At 26.8% G+C, this 22,814-nt stretch overlaps 1 protein-coding gene across 2 annotated transcripts in view; it reads right to left on the bottom strand.

The window, feature by feature from the left end:
* LOC100205779 (septin-2) overlaps window positions 1-20,548 on the bottom strand; it is a 33,537-nt gene extending 12,989 nt beyond the window's left edge. For both annotated transcript variants that reach the window (XM_065808272.1, XM_065808273.1), the window contains exons 1-3: window positions 20,439-20,548; window positions 19,955-20,259; window positions 7,126-7,260 (exon numbers count right to left, since the gene is read on the bottom strand). In XM_065808272.1, coding sequence (XP_065664344.1) covers window positions 7,126-7,260; window positions 19,955-20,259; window positions 20,439-20,444 — 446 coding nt within the window. In that variant the 5' untranslated portion in view covers window positions 20,445-20,548. The remainder of the gene's footprint in view (window positions 1-7,125; window positions 7,261-19,954; window positions 20,260-20,438) is intronic.
* Between the last annotated feature and the right edge of the window lie 2,266 nt (window positions 20,549-22,814).

The following is a 22,814-nucleotide window of genomic DNA, read 5'->3' as shown; positions in this document are numbered from 1 at the left end:
TAAAATATTGCTTTCATTTGTTATCAACAAATACAATATCGCTTTTATTGCGTTATTGAGTGAATACTATTTTAAAAAAATAATTTTTCTGTTGCACCAAAAAAATAGATTCAAAATAATTTGAATAAAATAACTCCATGTAAATTAGCATTAAGTATTTAAACATTTCAGTCTCCCCCTCAAACTTTCATAAATTTTTAACCACTCTGGAACTAGATCTGATAAATATTTGTCACTTTTGTTTAGATTAATTACACTATTATTACATTTAGTTACATGGCTACTATGGTAACTAAACGCACCTTTAAAAATGCGCTTATATCTTGCCCAGATCCTATTAATGATTTGAATATTATCAATTCATTATTTGACTATTAACTAATAATTTAAAAACGTTAATACTAAAAGCTTTTAGAAATGACATGTAGTTCCTACATAGGAGCTGGCCCCACTGTTTCTTTTTATTAACAACGTTGAGGACAAGTAGAGGCATAAGATTGCTGATAAAATACTATCATTAAAAAAATTATTTAACTATTAATAACTAGTAATTAGAAATACAATCAAAAAGAAAAGGTTTGGGGTTTGGTAAACATGTTTCCAATACTTAATGTAATGGCTGTGATTGATTTAAATAATTTTATTAAGACTTCGGACCTTAGGCTGATGTCTTTTCTCTGTCCACTGTACTGCGTAACCTCCTGAATCGAAGCAGGTATTGAGATTTTTATTCCTTCTTGTCAGCATTCAACTGCAAGGTTTTCACCTCCATGTGCAGCTGCTATATCTAATCTTTTTTCACATCTTATTCACAATAAAAAACTTTCTTGAGAAGAAATTCTTATTTATTATTGCAAGAAATCAATGTAATAAACTATTATAAAATTATTCCCAGTTTACAAAATCTTGTATATTATCTCAGAAGTTAGGCTCTAGAGACTATTGGAATTTTCAACAGCGTCATTAACAAAGATAAGTTTAACATTCCACCTTTAATTCATGGGACTTATCTTATTACCTCTTCCAAAGACAAAGCTGAACTATTTGCAAAGAACTTTTTTTCTATTTCAACTATTGAATCTTATGGCCATACTCTTCCTACCATTCCAGTTAAACAGGTTAAACCATTGTCAACTCTCGGAATTAGGAAAAACGAGATTGGCAATAATTTGCCAACCTCAATCTTTTAGAGGTTGGCATCAGGTCAGCAAAAATTATTTGTTACAAAGGTCTTACCATAAAACATAGAAACGAGTTTGGCAATGCCGACCTCAAACACTTTCAGGTTGGCAGTTAGGTTGGCATTGCCGAATGCCGACCCTAATTCCGAGGGTTGCATTGTCATAGTCTTACAAAATTTTTCTCCAGAACCTCTCTTACTCAGAACTTCTCCTAACCCTAACCCTAACAGAACAATTCTCTCTAAATTATCTAATAAGTGCTTGACTAAATTGTGTTTTCCTGCCTGATAAAAAATGGCATCTGCAGGCCTTGTTAAGAATCGTTTTGCTATAATTTTCTTTTTTATAAAAAAAAAAACAAAATGTTTTTGATAAAACAGATTTTTGTGTTGATAAACAAAATAGATAGTTAAAAAAAAAATTTTTTACTTTCCGTTTTTTAAAAAATTTTAATTTAAATTTATTATAATACATTTAAATTGAACTTATTATTAAACATTAATAAATTTAAATTTATTTTATTAAATTTAATTTAAATCTTAAAAAAAATTTAAAACGCTGCGCTTTTTTGCAATTTTTTTTTTACTTTAAAAATTTCTAAACAATGTTAAAGAAAAGAAAATTCTTTTTATATAATATTTTAATATTAGTTAATATTTTTAATACTAGTTAATATTTTATGTTCCTTTCACATTCAACTATTTTGTTTATTTATTTATGAATAAATTTTATATGATATACTTTATTATAAATTATGAATAAATAAGTTTCAAATGATTAAATTATTTTCATCCTGTTACGAAAGTGCTTGACTGTGCGAAATACACAAAAGTAATACGTATAAGAAATACGTATAAAAATAAAAAAAGTGCTTAATGAACTTATAAGGTAAGCAAAATTATTTTAGAGAATTTATATAAATTTAAGATGATTTAAATTGTTTATAGGTGAGTTTTTTAACGGTAAATAAAAAAAAGATTTTTTTTTTTGACCGTTAAAAAATCACCCATAAACAATTGCCCCCTCATTTTTTTTTAAAAAAAACAACAACAAAATTGTGAGAAAGCAAACATAAAACGATAATGCTGTGCGTTATAAATGTTTAAAGAAATAAATAATGTATGTTTTAATAAGTATAAGTTATTTAAAATAAAGAAATTTTTTTTTTAAGCAATAAATTTAAATTTCATTGACAACTTTTTTTATAACAATATTGTTTTAAGATATTTTATAAATATTTTATAAAGATAAAGACTTAAAATGATTTTTAACATGGTTTCAAATTTAATTTAATTGCAATACTTTAAATACACAACTGTCATAATTTAACTTTTAACAATGTAAATATGTATATTAAGCAAAGTTACATTTACTTGCCTTACGCTTTTCCAATATGCTAAAAAATCTTATAACCAGGCCTGCATCAGTGGTTCCAAATTTTAAAATTCTGGAAAATATTTTGACCACTCTAACTATCGTGCAATCAGTCTTCTATCTGTTATTAGCAAGGTCTTTGATCAACCAAATTTCTCACATCCTATTTTGAGTCAAATAACTTACTGTCAGACAATCAATAAGGTTTTCAATCTTTTCGCTCTATGGCTGACTTATAACTGCCTGAAAGATTTTATCATGTATTAGATGGATGCTGAGAGACAAGAAATATTGCTCTTGACATATTTAAAACTTACAATAATCTGGTAAAGTTTTTGAAACTATCAAATTATTTCTTTCTAACCACTTTATTAAAATCATCCTCAGTAGCCAACACTCTTCTTCATATCCAGTAACTTCTGGGTACCTCAATATTCTATTTTTTTTTTTTTTTTTTTTTTTTTTTAATCTTCGCTTCCAACAAGGCTGCAAGCAGCCACTAATTAAAGTTGGAAGTTACTGTAAGAGAAAAGATGAAGGTTGTAGAGCAAGATAACGATTGACAGATGATTTAAAAGATTGCAAATTATATGAATCAGGAAAGCAAGATGAAGGAAGCGAATTCCAAAGAACTGATGTTCGAGGAAAAAAACTAGACGAATAAGCGTTTTTGGAGCACTTAGGAACAGTCACAGAAAAAGGATGACACTTAATTGAATGACGAGTAACACGAGAATAAATTTTAGTAGATGGCACAAGAGACGCTAGCTCTTTAGAGCAGTGCCCATTATAGTATTTGTAGAAAAGAGAAAGAGAAGCAACATTACGACGATGTGATAATGGTTGGAGGTTGGCTGCAAGAGCAGGTCCAACTATGTTTACAATGCGTTTTTGCACCTTGTCTAAAAGAGAAAGGACATCATTAGAAGATCCGCCCCAGATATGGCAACAGTATTCCATACAAGGCCGGATTTGAGATTTATAGAGATAGAGAATAGAATCCAGAGTAAGAAAGTGGCGAGCTCGATAAAGAGATGCAACCTTAGCAGATGCTAATTTTGCAACTGATTTGATATATGGTTTCCAAGAAAGATTGGAAGTAAGAGTTAATCCTAGAAGATGAAGAGTAGGTGACTCATCGAGTACATCACCGTTCATAAATATAGGAAGATCTAAATTATTGCGATAACGATTGGCTGAAAAAAATTGAGTTTTATCTGAATTAAAGTTCACCAGCCACTGTGAGCCCCATGCTGTAGCAGAAGTGAGATCCTTTTCAAGCTCAAATGCCCCATCCAGGCAATCAGAGGGTGTTGGTTTCTTATCACGACAAGAATAAATGGTAGTATCATCAGCAAACAATGCCACCTTAGATGTGAGAATATCTGGAAGATCGTTAATGTAAATTAAAAAGAGTATAGGGCCAAGGATAGAACCTTGAGGAACCCCTGAAGTTACAGAATAAGAAGAAGAGTGTTGTCCATCGAGGACAACTTTTATGCTACGATTGGAAAGGAAGGATTCCAAGGATGCCAAACTTTATCAAACGCTTTTGAAATGTCAAGAGCGATGGCCTTAACCTCTCCACCTTCATCTAATGCACGATAAAACCTGTCAGTTATTACTGTTAGCAAATCAGCTGTAGAACGAGAAGATCGAAATCCATATTGATGGTCAGAAAGTAAGTTATTAGATTCAAGATGAGAAATTAAGTGTTTGTTAATTAAAGATTCAAAAACCTTGCTTATGATAGGAAGAAGACTTATGGGACGGTAGTTAGACGAATCAGATCGCTCCCCAGAATTTTTGAAGATAGGGATAATAGATGCGGCTTTCCAGCAGGCTGGAAAACAAGACTCTGATAACTCTCTCTATTCCTGCTCCTGTTTTGTTTTATTGTTTTTATCTACATTAACAATCTTCCAAACAACCTTACATCTAAAGTAGCTCTATTTGCTGATGATTCAACTTTATACTTCTGTCTTGACAAAAAGTCTCTTTTTGATTGCTTAGAACAGGTAAATCTGATCTCACTTTTGTAACAGATTACGCCTCACAGTGGCTTGTAAATTTTAACCCCAACAAAACTCAGTTATTTACTGCAAACAACTATTGCAATACTGTCAACATGTTATATTGAAGAAAGGCAACCCTCTCACTGAGTCCTTTTCTTTGTGCCTCCTTGGATTATTATTCACTACTGACCTCTCATGAAAGCCATATATATGATTGATTGCAAAGTTAGCATCTGTTAAGGTTGTTTCCCTTTATCATGCAGTATTATCTTGTCTTATAATCTTGCTGTTTTATCTGCCAGGCTTGAGATAAAACAGCAAGATTATAAGACAAGATAAAAAAAGACCAAAACTCATTCTTGCTTAACTTGTCATTCAGCAAAGTCTCATTCTTTTACTGGATCTGTCCCTGCATGCTCTAAAAACTTTTATTTGTCTTTTTTTTTTCCCTTTGGAACTCTCTATCATTTTCTTGTTTTTCTGACTCATACTACCATCAACTTTTTAAGTTTTCTATAAATTGTTTCCTTGCCCTTTAACTATATTCTTTGTTATTCCATTATTTTCCAACTTAGTAGCTTCTTGCAGCCTTGTTGGGAGTGAATCAGAATTTAAATAAAAAAAAACCTCCCTAGTATTTATTACCATACTAAACTCTAAAAACCTAAAATTCAGGATTAATAATATAACACACATGATGAAAAACAAATTAATGATTTGACAAACAAAAGCTGATAAAAAATCCTATCGCAAGAAAAATCATAAACCAAATAATATTTATAACTAAATATCAAGGTTTATTATTCAGATAATAATAACAGTCTTAAGGGGAGCATGCAAGTGTAAAAACTAAAATTAACTAATGAATGAATTATTAAAATGACTATTATACAGGAGTGCATTTAATTTGAACATAACGTATAAACATTTTGATTTAATTTGAACATAACGTATAAACATTTTGATTTAATTTGAACATAACGTATAAGCATTTTGATTTAATTTGAACATAACGTATAAGCATTTTGATTTAATTTGAACATAACGTATAAACATTTTGATTTAATTTGAACATAACGTATAAACATTTTGATTTAATTTGAACATAACGTATAAGCATTTTGATTTAATTTGAACATAACGTATAAACATTTTGATTTAATTTGAACATAACGTATAAGCATTTTGATTTAATTTGAACATAACGTATAAGCATTTTGATTTAATTTGAACATAACGTATAAGCATTTTGATTTAATTTGAACATAACGTATAAGCATTTTGATTTAATTTGAACATAACGTATAAGCATTTTGATTTAATTTGAACATAACGTATAAGCATTTTGATTTAATTTGAACATAACGTATAAGCATTTTGATTTAATTTGAACATAACGTATAAGCATTTTGATTTAATTTGAACATAACTTATAAGCATTTTGATTTAATTTGAACATAACGTATAAGCATTTTGATTTAATTTGAACATAACGTATAAGCATTTTGATTTAAACTTAATGACTTGATTGATTAGATTTTTATAAACAAGTTTTTGTTTATCAATACATAAAATTAAAATTATTAATCACATATGAATCAGAAAAATAACAGCTGCTTTTAAAACATTAATTTATTAATAAAACCTCTCAAAGGATAAAGACTTATTTTAATTATTACAAAACAAAAAAGTTTTTAGCATAACCAAAATTGCATATATCAACTGGGAGTTAAGGTTTTTTGAAAATAAAGTTTTTTTTCAAAAAAAAAAAAAAATTTCCTAATTTAAGTCCCAATTAAAATATAAAGGTAATTGTTGAAACAATTTAAATAATTTAAACAATTAACTTTTAATTTTATTAATGATTAATTGTTTAAATTGTCCTTTTGACTTTCGTAATTTCATCCACATTTATATATATATATATATATATATATATATATATATATATATATATATATATATATATATATATATATATATATATATTTAGACACACACACACACACACACACACACACACACACACACACACACACACACACACACACACACACACACACACACTATCTACAACGAATTTATATAGGCATTTGCTTACTACTTAAGCTTATCTTTATAGCATATGGCTTCAGAAAAAGAAAAAAAAAGCAAAGAATATAGATTGCTGCCCCCAACCCAAACTCTCAATCGATGTAATACAATGTATGTACTGAAGCACCCAGCAACAGGTTATTTCAATGTGATGCCAGGCATTAACAACTTTTAAAGAAAACACCCTCCTTTTTTTTGGGAGCTAATAGTATACGAAAAAATTATCAATTCAAATTCAACAAACAATTCAAATCAAATTTAAAAAAAGGGTTTAACAACGTTAAAAACACTCTAGAGCAGCACCTGATAATATCAGTGGATGTAACACACTATGACAGCCTTGCCTAACTAAGAAAATTGACTCAACCTAATTTAGGTCAATTTATAACTTACTGCAGCAAAAAAAACAAACTATTTATCAACTATTTAATTAACAAATTATTATTAATATTATCAATTACCCGTGACCAACTGGATTTATGAAATACAGACAACAGTGAACTCTTGTATCTGTTATGTTTCTTCTGTTAAGCCCTGATTCATCTCTTAAGTATGCTTCATACTGTTCATTGATATATTGCACTATTGGCTGCCAACTGAAACAAAATCATTTTTAAAAACTTCAGTTAACCAGTATGTGATTATCAGTAAATTTTACATCCCATACTGATTAACATCAGTTAATCAGTATGGGATCATCTAAAAATTACATAACACAAACTTTCACAATAAACAAAACCAAAAAGATCAAAATTTTTCCCCTGCAGAGTCTTAATTTAAATAAAAAATTAGTGCATTAATTTTAATGAAAATTGCTGCATAAAAGAGCTTAATATCTCATACTTCTGTTTTTTAAATATATTTTGCGTTGCGTAATTTATGGACAATCCCTATTAAAATATCAACAGTTAATATGCATTTCTTCATAAGATTTATTTTCCTAAGTTGTTTTTTTTTTTTTTTTTGCAATCTTAATGTTCCAATCTGAAATGTCTAATAATTTAATTAATTTTAATTATAATTTTAATTTCAACTGTTCTAATTTTAAATGTTTAAAGCAACAAATATAATATTTTTTATTTGGTATTCCTTAACAAAATATTTTTTTATTGTTATAATAATATTAGGAAACACAATTACCTGTGGATTTGACTACTCTGGTACTCAACACTTTAATTTTTATCTACCTGGATTACCCAAGTAGTTGTTGAAAAAAAATTAAACAATAAAAAGACAAGATAATAAATTTATTTTTGTGTATTATGAATAGTTAATATTAGTTCAGATTTTGAGTATAGATACATTTTGTTTTAATATGTGGTTATTTCAGTAAATAATTGATCAGTTAGGTTTTGATTCTTAAAAATAATACTTTAAAAACACTAATCCACTGAGAGTTTCGGCAGTCAACTTGAAACGCATTTTTGTTGAAAAATTTGCGGCAATGAAAAAACACTTTTACAATTCACTGATGTAGGCTTAATTGTAAGAAGTGGTTTGCATAATTGTTCCAAGTTATTTGTTCTCTTCCCATTTCCCTCAACAATGTTTAGCCCTTTTTCAGGTTGCAATCATTTGTGGATTTGCTTTGGTGGTGCTAAAAATGTTAACAAGAAGTTATGAAAAGTATCACTAAAAGATACACCTTTCTCCTGTGCAATTACTTCAACTTCAACGGACATTTTCGATTCCGGTTCACAAAGTAAACGTCTATATATTTGTTTTGCAACTATTTTTACATTATATTTAGATGAATATGATAAAAATTCATTTTATTGCGGATATTGGCCATAATACATCTATAATTTCTCAGTAGAGAAATTATAGATGCATTTTGGCGTTGATTGATTCGTTTAATAAGCTCGGTACACATATTTAGAGCTAAAGATGTGCTGATTTTTTTAAGTTTATTGAAAACAAAAATTATAGTTCTAAAATAATTAAATTTGCTTTTTTTTTTGCTTAATTCAATCACAGATTCTGCTAAAAGTTCCAATATAGCTACATGCTCTTTAAGGCATGAAATATGGTCACCAGATGGAAACACTGCACCGAGTTCCTTTAAAGTCATATAGATAGGGTCACATAATAATGAAACGATTTATCATATCAATCAAAGAATTCCAGAGCAAAAAAAAAAGAAAAACATTAGAAACTAAATTGTATAACCTACATCTAATCATCATCATCATCATCATCATCATATATATATATATATATATATATATATATATATATATATATATATATATATATATATATATATATATATATATATATATATATATATATATATATATATATATATATATATATATATATATATATATATATATGAAGAGTTCCACGCAGTTATTAAAACAAATCTCGTTTTAAAAAATAAAAATAATGAATTTTTTTTTCCATTACTATAAGTATATAGTCTTAAATGTTAAAAAAAAAAAATTAAAGAAAAAAAAAAAAAAAAATTGAACAAGCTATTTATAGATTTTAAAGTAAACAGAAAAAGTATAATTTCATTTAAGAAAAAGTGTTTAACTTTCATTATTTTTTTAAAATCTTGTAGTGATCCAAAATTTTTCCAATTAGTTTTAAATTGGTCGGCTGCAAAGCTGGTTTAATATGTTAAAGCACTAACATTTAATTTTTAGTTATTTCACGCGATATAAGCAAAATAGTTTCTTACACAATCATGATGCGTAGCTGACCGCTGGGAAGGAAAAGTTGTCTTTTTTCATCAATTTAAATTTTTTTTTTAAATCCTTGTCGATTATTTACGTCAACTAATTAGCCATATTAAGGTTTTGCAATAATTAAAAAAAATTGGCATCAAATAGTTAAAAAAAAACCACTCAACTTCCTGTTACGTAGCTGACTGCCAAAACTAAACATTTAAATGTCGCAAATTTTGTCAATTTTTTTAAATGCAACAAATAGTTTTGCCCAAACTATTTTGAACTTCAAAACATTTATAGTCAATTAGAAATTATTTAAAACTCGAAAAGACTTTATAGTCAATATAAAGATATGGAATCACTGCAGGAACCAGTTGCTTGCGCATCCAATGAAAATAAAAAAGGTGAGCATTGTGTTTTTATAGAGTTTTTAAGTAATTTTTACATTTATTTGAATGTTTACTTTTTTTATTACAGCTATAAAGATAAAAAATAGAAAAGCAATGAATCAAAAGAATTACATGAGTAGAAATCATGAAGAAAAGAAATTCAAAGCTAAAGAAAATGCTAGACTTCGAAGACAAAGATGGAAAAAAGATTTTCGAAAAATTGCAGCTGAAAGATTAAAAAGTTTAGAAAGAATGAGAAAATTTCGACTGCGGCAAAAAGACGCATCTTTATCTCTCGAATCAAATCACTCATCATTTGCAAATGTGCAAGTTAAAGGAAAGTATATAAAAAAATTGAATCGCTCTCTTCCCAAAAGTCTTGTTCAGAAAAAGGAACTGTTGTGTTGTTTACTCAATGAAACTCAACCATTAACTTACTCAATTCCTAAATCAACAAACAGTCTCCGAGAAAAAGACTTAGTGGTTATACAAAATTTTTATTGCGACGATGAAATAAGTCGAATATCCCCAAGAACAGCAGATTATACTTCTGTAGTGATAGGAGAAAAAAAGGTGCGTGTTCAAATTCGACACATGTTATATACGCTAAAAGAAACTTTCGAAGAGTTCAAGCTAAACAATGCAGATATTAAATTAAGCCTGTCAAAATTTTGTCAGTTGAGACCAATTTACGTTCGATGTGTATCATCAATTCCTCATAACGTGTGCGTTTGCATGTTACATGAAAATATGCGTTATGCTCTTGAATCACTTTCGCGGGGTTCAGATATATTCACTACAATTAAAACAGGAAACTCTATGATTTTAAACTTTATTTGTGAAAAACCAACAAAACAATGCTTCAATGCCGTTTGCAAAGAATGTACTGTTTGTAATATGTTTGATAAATTATTACTTCAGTTCGAACAATTTGAGTTAGATGTTTCATGGAATCAGTGGCAGAAACCTCAAGCAAAATCGTATATCAAAATAGAAAAGGTTAAAAAAGAAGGAACAATTGCAGTTTTATTATCACATATTAAAGAAATGCATGCAAAGTTTATTATTCATTGTAATGTCAAGAGCAGTCAATCGTCCGTATTTAAATTTAATATAGAATCAGCGATTCAAAAAGACTCAAATAAGGCTGTTATTCAAGTTGACTGGGCAGAAAATTATACTTGTATTTACCAAAACGAAACGCAAGCAGCTCATTTCGGTCAAAATCACATTTCTATATTTACATGTGCAGTTTGGCATCGTCAAATTAAATCTTTTGCGCTAGTTTGTGATTCAAGCGATCATACAAAATTATCTGTTGATCCAAACATAAATAAAATTATCGAGCTTCTATCAGACGATATTACAGAAGTTCATATTTTCAGTGACAACGCAACATCACAATTTAAAAATAAATATATTTTGGCATCAATGAAAATTTTAGAAAAAAAGCATACAATTAAAATGCACTGGCATTTTTTTACTGCAATGCATGGAAAAGGAGTTGTGGATGGAATTGGAGCCACTGTAAAACGTGTTGCCAGAAAAAATGTTTTAACTGAAAAATATATAATTTCTAGTGCTAGCGATTTGGCAGCCGCAACAAACAATTTAAAAATTACCGTTATATTACTGACTGATAAAGAAAAGCTAGAGATAAACAACTCTCTTGGTTTGAGCACCATTTTTAAGAAAACAAAAAAAATTAAAGAATTGCATAAATGCCATTACTTTCAGGTTTTAGACGGTAACGTTGTAGGTGAGCAGCTTTCGCCAAATATTGCATAATATCAAAGCGATAGAAGCATCTAGACATTTAGCAGTGATCAAGTAATTTAAAAATCACCTTAAAAAGCTGTAAAAATTTCTTAATAAAAGCCATAAATAAATATTAGATTTGTTTTGCGTAGCTGATTGTTGCGTAGCTGACTGCATGATTTCTTAAAACGTTTTTTTTTTACCTGTAATTGTTATTCTATTGAAAGTCTTACTTATTTTTTTCAATACTTTTCAAGTTTTCTTGGGGTGACTTTTTTTGCGCAACTAAGCTCGGAAGGTTTATTCAGTTTATCCCTAATACATTTCGATCAACAATAACAGCTTACACGTTTAAAGAACTTCTAGTTGTTGCTTTTTAAATTATTTTAGTTGTTCAATTATTGTCCAAATACTTGATGCTTTTAAAGCTCTGAAGATCAAAGTTCCAAAGTAAATGCAAGTAAAATGAATGTATTTATATACATCTTTGAGTTAAAAACGTTTATATAATAAGGTTGTGAACAGATAAAAATATCAAGAGTACATTTAAAAGGAAATTGTATTACCTACCCCCTAGCCCCATTATTTAAAAAAGTGAGAGTACTGAATCTTCTAAAGCCCCCTCCCCCTTTTCCAACCCGGGGTCCAGGTTTCTTTTAATGTAAAATTATCTTTATAAACTTTATAAATAAATTTTATTGTTTCTAAATACAAGCTATAAATATAGTTTTAGATTTGTTTTGGGTTTTAATTTGAATTATAATAAAAATTCGCATGTTGCGTGGCTGATTGTTGCGTAGCTGACCGCATAGTTTTTTGAAAACTTTTTATTTGACGTGTAATTAATATTATATTAAAATTTTTTTATAAATATAACTTCAATGAAATAATTGTTTTTGAAGAAAAAAACGTTTTTATAAAAAAATAAATTATAGATTCGGAGAAAAAATAATTCAAACTTTAAATTAAAAAAACAAGCTTTTTTGCGTGTTGCGTAGCTGACCGCTGTCTTTTATTTCTATTTTACTCAAATTGTCTTCTTATCCTTTTTTTTTTGTGAATAATAATAAAAAAGGATAATTTGAGTGTAAACGTAAAAAAAAATTAAAAATTATAATATAATGAGTCAGTTAAATTTTTAAAAACATGTTGCGCTCGTTGCGTAGCTGACCATAGAACTCTACATATATATATATATATATATATATATATAGATACACACATACACACACGTATATATATATATATATATATATATATATATATATATATATATATATATATATATATATATATATATATATATATATATATATATATATATATATATATATATATATATATATATATATATATATATATATGTATAATAGCTTTATTATTATTTTTTAATTAATTTAAAAATAGACAGTGTACTAGTTTTAAATGAAAACTTATGTTTAAATCAAAGAAAATAGCTATATGATCTCAAAAATAAAAACTCAAATCATGGTTCATATTTACAAGAAAATGTTTTAGTACCACTAGGATCAGTTATTGGACCCCTTTTATTTGTTATCCATGTAAATGATTTAACATGTGAGATAATTAATCATGGCAAATTATATGCACACGACACAAAAATTATTTCAGTCATTAAATCAGTCAAAGACAGTCAAATGTTACAGCAAGACTTATCTAAGCTGGTTGAATGGAGCAGAAAAAGGCTAATTAACTTCAATAAAGAAAAATGCAAGATTATGCATATCAGCAAAAGAAACTTGAACTACAAATATTTTATGTGCAGTAAACTTGATGTAACTCACCAAAATGTTTCAGTTATGCAAGAAACTATGTTAGAGAGAGATCTTGGTGTTATAATGTCGAACTACGTCAAATGGATTGCTTTGAAGATAGACTGAAAAGATTTAACTTGACTACTTTAAAAACAAGGGGTGATATGATTCAAACTTAGCTGGATAGCTGGATGGATAAAAAAATTTTTTTTTTAATTTGGAAATCAATTTTTTTCTCTTATTTAATATCAACCTGTCAATGTCAAGTGGAAAACTATGTTGACGATTTTGAATTTTTTTTTGTTATCGCAAATAATTGTAGATTTTGTCAATTATCAGTAGAATTCACGAGTAATCCCAAGTAGCAAATCAAAGTGTTTTTGCTATCTAAATGTATAATGTTTATCAAAATAAAACACAAATTTTATTTCTTAACAGAAAAAAATATCTAAATAGAAAAAATGTATTGTAAATTATACAACTGATATATTTTAGGAATTTTTAACATTTTGCTATCAAAACACTTTTTACTTTTTAAATATAACTACAATATAATTATTTTTCAATATAAGGTACGAAAACAACAAAACAAAAGTAAAATAATAATTTCTTTTTCTTCACAAATAATCATTGTGCTGGAAAAATGGGAGAAATGTGGCTTGATATAAAATGTTTTTATTTTTTAGTTAATTTCTTTTCAGATAGACTCTGCTTGCGACGGTTTCGAAAAAATCCATCCAGCTATTAACATTAAATAAGAAGTAAATACTTAGAATTGAGTACTTGAGTATATGCTACAAACACCCAGGTATCAAGCTACTAGGGATATAAATGGGATTTTACCTGGGATTTTATTCCCTAAATAACATCATGGCTTTAGCGCTGCTCTGGAATAGTCATGTGCTGGGTACCCAGTTTGGACCCGGGGATCCGGTAATTTGGCTGTTTTATTGATTTATTATTCCAAATATTAACAATCTTGAAGGAGATAGAATGTTTACGAACATCGACTTAACACTTTAGTTTGTATAATTTAAATTTACAACTTCAAGTGTAAACACAATTGTTAATCAAAAAGAAACTTAATATATTTAAGCAAACTTAATTAGCGCAAATAAACCAGCGATTTTTTTTAAAAACAATTCAGCGCTAGAGATTTCACAAGCTTTTATTCAAACATTTTAATATAGACACGGTGCCGGTTATTCGGACTTAGACCCAGTATTTTCTTCTGGGTACCCGGAATCAGGGACTCTGCTTGAACTGTTTCTGGCACATCTATACTATAGAATTAAAGCCGGAGCTATTTGGAGCTGGTGTTTTTAAACAGCCAGAGCTGAAATATTTCAAGGTGGAGCTGGTTTCTAGCTAGCTGCACCCTTCAATATTTTGGAACATCTAAGTATAAGTTTTTTTGTTAAAGGTATTCTTAAGTAAATAATATAAATAATAATAATCTTTTTGCTGTACACACACAAAGTGATGTGGTGAGTCTAACACCTGTATATGTTACAACTTTGACAGGCTTTGCAAAAGTTTGTTTTGTTTGCTTTTCATTGTTTATATTTTATATTTTTATTTTGTTTTCAAAACGATCAAACATGTTCTTAAAGATATTCAAATAATCAGAATTGATTATCTCTTCTGTTAAATTATTCCATTTAACTATTCTGTTTGTGAAGAAGTTAAATTTTATGGTAGAATGTATGAGTTATTTTTGTATTTTCTGTGTATGACCTCTTGTTATTGCATAATTAATTTTTCTAGGAGGATGATTCCGTTGAACTTTATCCATATTTTTATTTATTTTATAAGTTTGAATCATATCACCCCTTGTTTTTAAAGTAGTCAAGTTAAATCTTTTCAGTCTATCTTCAAAGCAATCCATTTGACGTAGTTCGACATTATAACACCAAGATCTCTCTCTAACATAGTTTCTTGCATAACTGAAACATTTTGGTGAGTTATATCAAGTTTACTGCACATAAAATATTTGTAGTTCAAGTTTCTTTTGCTGATATGCATAATCTTGCATTTTTCTTTATTGAAGTTAATTAGCCTTTTTCTGCTCCATTCAACCAGCTTAGATAAGTCTTGCTGTAACATTTGACTGTCTTTGACTGATTTAATGACTGAAATAATTTTTGTGTCGTGTGCATATAATTTGCCATGATTAATTATCTCACATGTTAAATCATTTATATGGATAACAAATAAAAGGGGTCCAATAACTGATCCTAGTGGTACTAAAACATTTTCTTGTAAATATGAACCATGATTTGAGTTTTTATTTTTGAGATCATATAGTTTTTTTCTGATTTTCGTTACTTTGTCATTTTGAATTCCAATAAAACTCGTCTTCATTGTTCTCTTTGTTTTCTGTCTTTTCTCTCAAAACCTTTGATATAAACCTTTCAGCTTCTGTTAAATCTGGATTTAAATAAACATTCTTGTATTCTTTTGAGTCTCTTAATTCCTTTTCTTTTTTTTAAGATTGAATTCTTCTCTCTTTTATCTTTCAATATCATAACATATGGAGGGCTTGATTACCTGTGTTTCTTGGTTTCAGTTTCATAAAATTTTGAACATTAATAGTTATTTGCAATTTTTTGAAAACATTTATTATAGTGCATATATTTTATTCTTTCTCTTTACTCTTTTCTTCATTTACTGATGGTTTAATTCTGAAAATAACGACATTGTTCTTCTTTCAAGTTTTTTTGTTTTACTAGTAATGGAGTTTATTGTTAGCAGTTGTTCTGGTAACTTTTTTACCATGTTTGCCCATGTTTAGATGTTTTTTTATATTACTGGTAATTGATTTATTAATTTCTAAATCCTATACTCTTTTTGTTAAATTGACATTATCAGTTGAAACTTTTCAATTAATAATTTCAGATCTCCAATAATATTTTCCCTTTGTGCCTTGTAGGCATTAGGTTCTTGGGCATTTACCATTTTTCTTGGAAAATATAATATGATAATCACTAACTTTTCAAATTGTGTTGTTTTTTTGTTAATATAACTACGCATTTATAATATTTCATTATTATATGTGTATACTGTTTGCTATTGTTTTTTATTACAAAATATGAAGGCCATCTTTAATAAAACATGAAAAAAAATTTAGAAGTTGTTTTTTATATTTAAGGTTTTTTTTATTAGTAGGTAAAAAATTAAATTTAAAATGTTATTTAAAGTTTTATGATTTCTAAATAAAAGATTTTATAATACTTTGATATTATATATATATATATATATATATATATATATATATATATATATATATATATATATATATATATATATATATATATATATATATATATATATATATATATATATATATATATATATATATATATATATGTATATATATATGTGTACATATTTTAAAACTTATATTTGAACTGATGCATATAAAGTCATTTTTATTTACATTAAAAAAGCATTTGCGCTATTTTAGAAATTAATTTTTAACTAACTATTTTGTGTAATATATATTGTGGTTCATATTGCTGCTTATAATTAGTTAATTATGCAGCAATAAGAACATGCAAATGAACATAAAAAACACTTAAAAACAATTTATGCTTTACATGATGAAGAATAATTAAGAATATTTAAAAAATGATATGAATGAGGAAAAAGCACAGCAGCTTGGAAAGAAAATCTAACCTTTCTCTCAAAATGATTTAAACAGTTGTCACCATTGAGCTTGTTAATAATATATTTTAGCAACTTGTGATGCTTTAAAAAATAAAATTACATTACCAAACTTTGTTAAAGGTTGGTTGCAAGAGCAGGTCTAACTATGCTAACAATGAATTTTTGCACCTTGTCTAAAATAAAAAGGGCATCGTTCGAAGATCCACTTCAGATATTGCAACAGTATTCCATAGAAAGATGGATTTGAAATTTATAGAGATAGAGAATAGAATTAGTGAGAAAAGCGGTGAACAGGATAAAGGGAAGCAACCTTAGTAGATGCTAATTTTGCAACCAATTTGATATATAGTTTTCAAGAAAGATCTGAAATAAGAGTTAATCCTAGAAGACAAAGGGTAGACGACTCATCGCGTACATTACCATTCATAAATATAGGAAGATCTAGATTATTGCAATAATGATTAGCTGAAAAATATTGAGTCTTATCTGAGTTAAAATTCACCAGCTACAGAGAGCCTCATGCTGCAGCAGAAGTGAGATCCTTTTCATGCTCAAATGCCCTTCCAAATAATCAAAGAGTATTGGCTTCTTATTAAGACAATAATAAATGGTAGTATCATCAGCTAACAATATCACCTTAGTTGTGAGAATTTCTGGGAGATTATTAATATAAATTTAAAAAAGTATTGGACAAAGGATAGAACCTTGAGGAACCCCTCAAGTTAGAGGAAATGAAGAAGAGTGCGGTCCGTCTAGGAAAACTTTTAAACTATGATTGATAAGGAAGGATTCAATTGTGTTAAAGATGTTAACTGATACACCATAAGAAGAAAGCTTATAGAGAAGACCAGCATGCCAAACTTTATCAAAAGCTTTAGAAATGTAAAGAGCGATGGCCTTAACTTATCCACCTTTATCTAATGCACAACAAAACCTCTCAGTTATTACTGATAGCAAATAAGCTGTAAAACGATAAGATTGAAATCCATATTGATGATCAGAAAGTAAGTTATTGGATTCAAGATGAAAGACTCAAAAACCTTGCTTATGATAGGAAGAAGATTAATGGGGAGATTAGGCGAGTCAGATTGCTCTCCAGAATTTTTGAAAATAGGGATAACAGATGCTGCTTTCCAGCAGGCTGGAAAACAAGATAAGCTCAGATAGGCACTTGTTAAATAGTTTTGTAAGTATAGACAACAGCTCTGGAGAACACTTCTGCAAGACTGTAACAGGTATGTTGTCCGGGTCGTAAACTGTAAAGAGTCTAAGCAGGAAATCACTTTAGATACAAAAGCTGGAATAATTCAAATGTCTTGCAATGGATTAATCTATTTATCGGCTATATCAGATAGGATGTAATTAGTGGAATTAAGAGATGAGATTGATAAAAAGTTCTTAGCAAAATCAGCTTTGTCTTTAGGTGAGGTAATAAAATTTGAAAAATGCAAGAGAGGAAGAATAACAGATTTGCCCTTATTATTGCCACTGTTAATAACTCTCCAGAAGTCTCTGGAGCCTAATTTTTGAAATAAAATATGAGATTTTGTGACCTGAGAATAAAAAAAAATTATTTTTAATTGCAGTTTATTGATGCTACATATAGAATAATGTTAGGAGAGAACCAGATAGTAGGAGAAAAACAAACTAAAAAAACAAGGCAAAAAAATTTTTTGCAAAAAAAGAGATAAAAATATAATAGTAAATCAAGAAATAAGAAATAAAGATGAATTATTTCACTTCCTTCAGTTATATCACTTCATTCAGTTTTAGGTGAACTGTGGTGAAGATTAAAATTTTTAATTTGTCAAAATTAATTTTTCAGATAAAAATACTTTTATTACCAATTTTATTGACAACTGTAAAATTATGAAAGAAATAAAATGCTTAAAAGTGAAGTCAGCTTTTAAGGGAATTAAATATTATCCAAAAGGATACAAAAGGTGTGCAGAGTGGTCACTTGTATGCTTATCTAACAAGCAAGTGTAGAGAGACTATTTTTTGCACTTAAGTTTATATCAACCGATCTTCACTCAAACCTGATATTTTATTTTTGTGATTTGTTTTACCTGGAGCACTCTGGACCCAAAGTTAGACCAAAAATTTTAATGGAGCTGGAACCGATTTTTATTTAACCGATTTTTATTTAAATTTTTTAACCGACCTTATTGATAATGATTAATGGAGCTGGATTATGATTAATGATAATAATTGATAATGAATAATGATAATAATTGATAATGATTAACAGAGCTGGAACCGACCTTATTGATAATGATTAATGGAGCTGGAACCGACCTTAGCTATAATTCCCTTTATTAATATAATAATGTATACTAACTATTAGTTACCTTTATAACAAAAATATAAATATAGTTTTTCAAAACCATTTTTATTATTGTTTTTAACATTATTAGCACCATTACTATTATTATTATACTTTTTATGTTACTAACTACTAATTTTTTCTATTTTTACTTTTAATAATAATATTGTCAAAATTAGGTGTTGCAAATTAATAATATTATTATTTGTAAACATTCTTAAAGTGAAAATTCCACAAATAGTTTTAAATTTTTGCTGGAACAAAAACTTTTTGAAATGCTATTTAAAAGTTTTTATAATTTTCAAATGCATTTCAAAAAATTTTACACTTTTTTGTATGTGCTAAATGCATAGGCCAATAAAATAACAGTAGCAATAATAACAAAGAAAATAATAATAATGTCAACAACAGCAACAACAACAACAACAACAATAGTAAAAATAACAACAAAAAATAATAATAATAACATCAAAAACAACAATAACAACAACAATAATAACAATCTAAATATTTATTAGTTTAGTTATTTAAACCAAAAAATAATATTTTGTAATTTGTAAAAAGTAATATAATTAAATAAAAATAAAAATAAAAAATAAATAAAAAAAGTAAAATAATTTGTAAAAAGTAATAATTTAAACCCTAAAAAGTATTTGTTCAAATCATAAAAACTAATAAATAATAAAAAGTGCTAGTACCTATCACTATTATTTACAGCATCACCAAAACCTGGTGTATCAACAACAGTCAATTTTAACTTGACACCTTTTTCTTCAATTTCAACTGTTGAAGTTGAAACAGAAATTGTCTTCTCAATTCTTTTAGCTGCATCTGGTAGATGCCTATCTGAATATAAACTTGTTAAAAATAAACTATCAACTAATGTAGATTTTCCTAAACCAGATTCACCAACTACCATTAGAGTAAACTCAAAACCTCGCTTAACAGATTTTCTATGTACTTGATTTGGAAGATTTGCAAAACCAACATAAATTCCTGAATCCTGGAAAAATAAAGTCAGACTTTTACAAGAAAAGAATATTTTATAGTTCCAAGTAAATATCTTTCCTTTAAAATTAAAAAAAAAAAGTTTCAATAAAAAATAAGAAATTTAATTAAGAGATTAAAAGATAAAAAATTTTTAATAAAAAGTATAACATTAAAATTTTACATGATCCTTACCTCCATAATCACAGCAAAAAAAAATTTTTAAATTATTATTTAGCAAACTTTTTTTATTTTTGCTAAGAGTATCAGAAAAAACATCAGCACATAATTAGCATAATTACTCATGTATATAAATAGAAGATACTTCCTTAATAAAACATTTTAAATTATTGTTTATTAAAACAATCTATAAATAAAAGAACATTAAAAACTTGATGCAGAAAATTAGTAATTTAAAATTATTATCAAAATAGCTTCACAGCTCTTATTCAAACATTGTGTAATAAAAGAATATATTTGGATTAAAAAGTAAACAAATTTAATTCTGTTTTTATAACAAGTTATAAAAAGTTGCGCATTTTAAAAGTTAGAAAATAAAATGTGTTAAGAATATCAGTTTTCCAACTTAAACAAGTTGATGGTACAATATCAATAATATAAGTCTTTAACAGGGGGATAGCATTATGATCAAAAACAATATATTGAAATTTCCACATTAATTTTTTTCAGTTATATTTAAATAAGCTATTTTAAAATTTTTATGTAACAAAAATAAAATCACTAAGAACAAGGATTTTATGTATGTATGTATGAATGTATGTATGTTTGTATGTATATAATATATACATACAAACATATATATATATATATATATATATATATATATATATATATATATATATATATATATATATATATATATATATATATATATATATATATATATATATATATATATATATATATATATATATATATATATATACATTTATACATGTTTGGGCATATCAATAATCAATTAATCAATCAATTGTTGTATATATATTTTAATTGATAAAATTATTAGTTAACAATATTATTGTAAATTTTAATAGTTATTGTATTTTATTGTATTATTGAAATATTGGATTATAATAATTAAAATGCTATTGTATTACAATGATATTGTTAAATGTAAATGAAAATAATATTATATAAAAATAAAATTTCTTTACTATTTATCTAGTAACAATATTGTTAACAACATTTATTAAAAATGTTGTATAAAAATGTTGTACAATATTTATAATAAATGTTATAAACATTGTTATTGTGAGAGCAATAAAATTGTTTTTGTTGAGAAATATACTTTTTTAATAAAAAATGTTAATTTTAATAATACACTTAATATACTATATTATATATTGATAAATATATATACTATATACTATATAAAATTTTAGGTATTAGCTACTGTTTTAATATGCTATATAGCATGTTATAAAATAATCCATGGAAAAGTAATTGTAGTTTGAAGTAATATGTACGAAGGTAATCTAAAATAAGATGAAAACCATAGTTTTAAATTTGTCAAAAAGATTAGAATCTTTTGACCTTATGATAAATTGTATATAATATACAATTAACAATAAAATACAATAAGGCCAAAAAATTATATTGTTTTAAATTTTTAGACAGATTTAAAATTACGAATGTCATCTTATTTTAGAATACCTTGTTAAATATTACTTTAAACTACAATTACGTTGCCAGGGATTTTTTGATATCCTCCATTTTTATGAAATATTTATTTGTTATAAATGTTTGTTTTTTTAATGCGGTGGCTATTGGTGGCGGAATTAGTGGCGGTAAAAGATTGTTGCTTTGCCGTAACAGCTTGAATTGTTTGACCTTTTAAAAAAAATTTTGTTCGGTTTTTTTTCTTCATATTATTACAAGATTATTTTAAAATATGTACATTAGTAAAAAGAAAAACAAAAAAAGTATAAATAACAATTGAAAATTTGAAAAAAACATTAAAAATATGGGGAGGCTCGTAGAAATCACAAAGTTTTGTGATAAAGAATATTAAAGTGAACGCAGATTAAGAAGGTTAAAGTGAACGTAGTAATAGCAGATTAAATAAAATATAAAAAACGATATTTTTAATTTTTATATTACTCTCATTTTTTTGCGTTAAATATTTTTTTATATAAAAGTTTTAGGTTTCAAATCAAATTATTGAGAAGTAGAAAAATACACATACTACGGATAAAAACTATTGGTCCGAAACTTTTTTTAAAAATCTAGAAGCAAAACATAAAGATTATATTCAAATCAGGTTCCCATTATTTTTTTATTTACATTATCCCATTTTTTACTTTTTTAATTTTTACTGTACTTACTTTTTATTTACATTATCCCATATTTTATTTACAATATCCCATTATTTACATTATATTTTGTAACAAGATGACAAATTTACCTCCAAACACAAATCCAGGCGTTTTCCAATTAAAATGTTCTTGCGTTTGCTTTTGCATTACTGTGGCAACTTATTGTGATGCATGACTGTGTCTTGGAATGCAGTCAAATGACTGACTGCATCCCAAGTCTTTAGCTGTTGCCCCA

Source organism: Hydra vulgaris, chromosome 10 (genome assembly GCF_038396675.1).
Source record: "Hydra vulgaris chromosome 10, alternate assembly HydraT2T_AEP".
Taxonomy (NCBI): domain Eukaryota; kingdom Metazoa; phylum Cnidaria; class Hydrozoa; order Anthoathecata; family Hydridae; genus Hydra; species Hydra vulgaris.
Note: the sequence above shows the minus strand (reverse complement) of the source record. Positions and strands in the feature narration are given on the sequence as shown.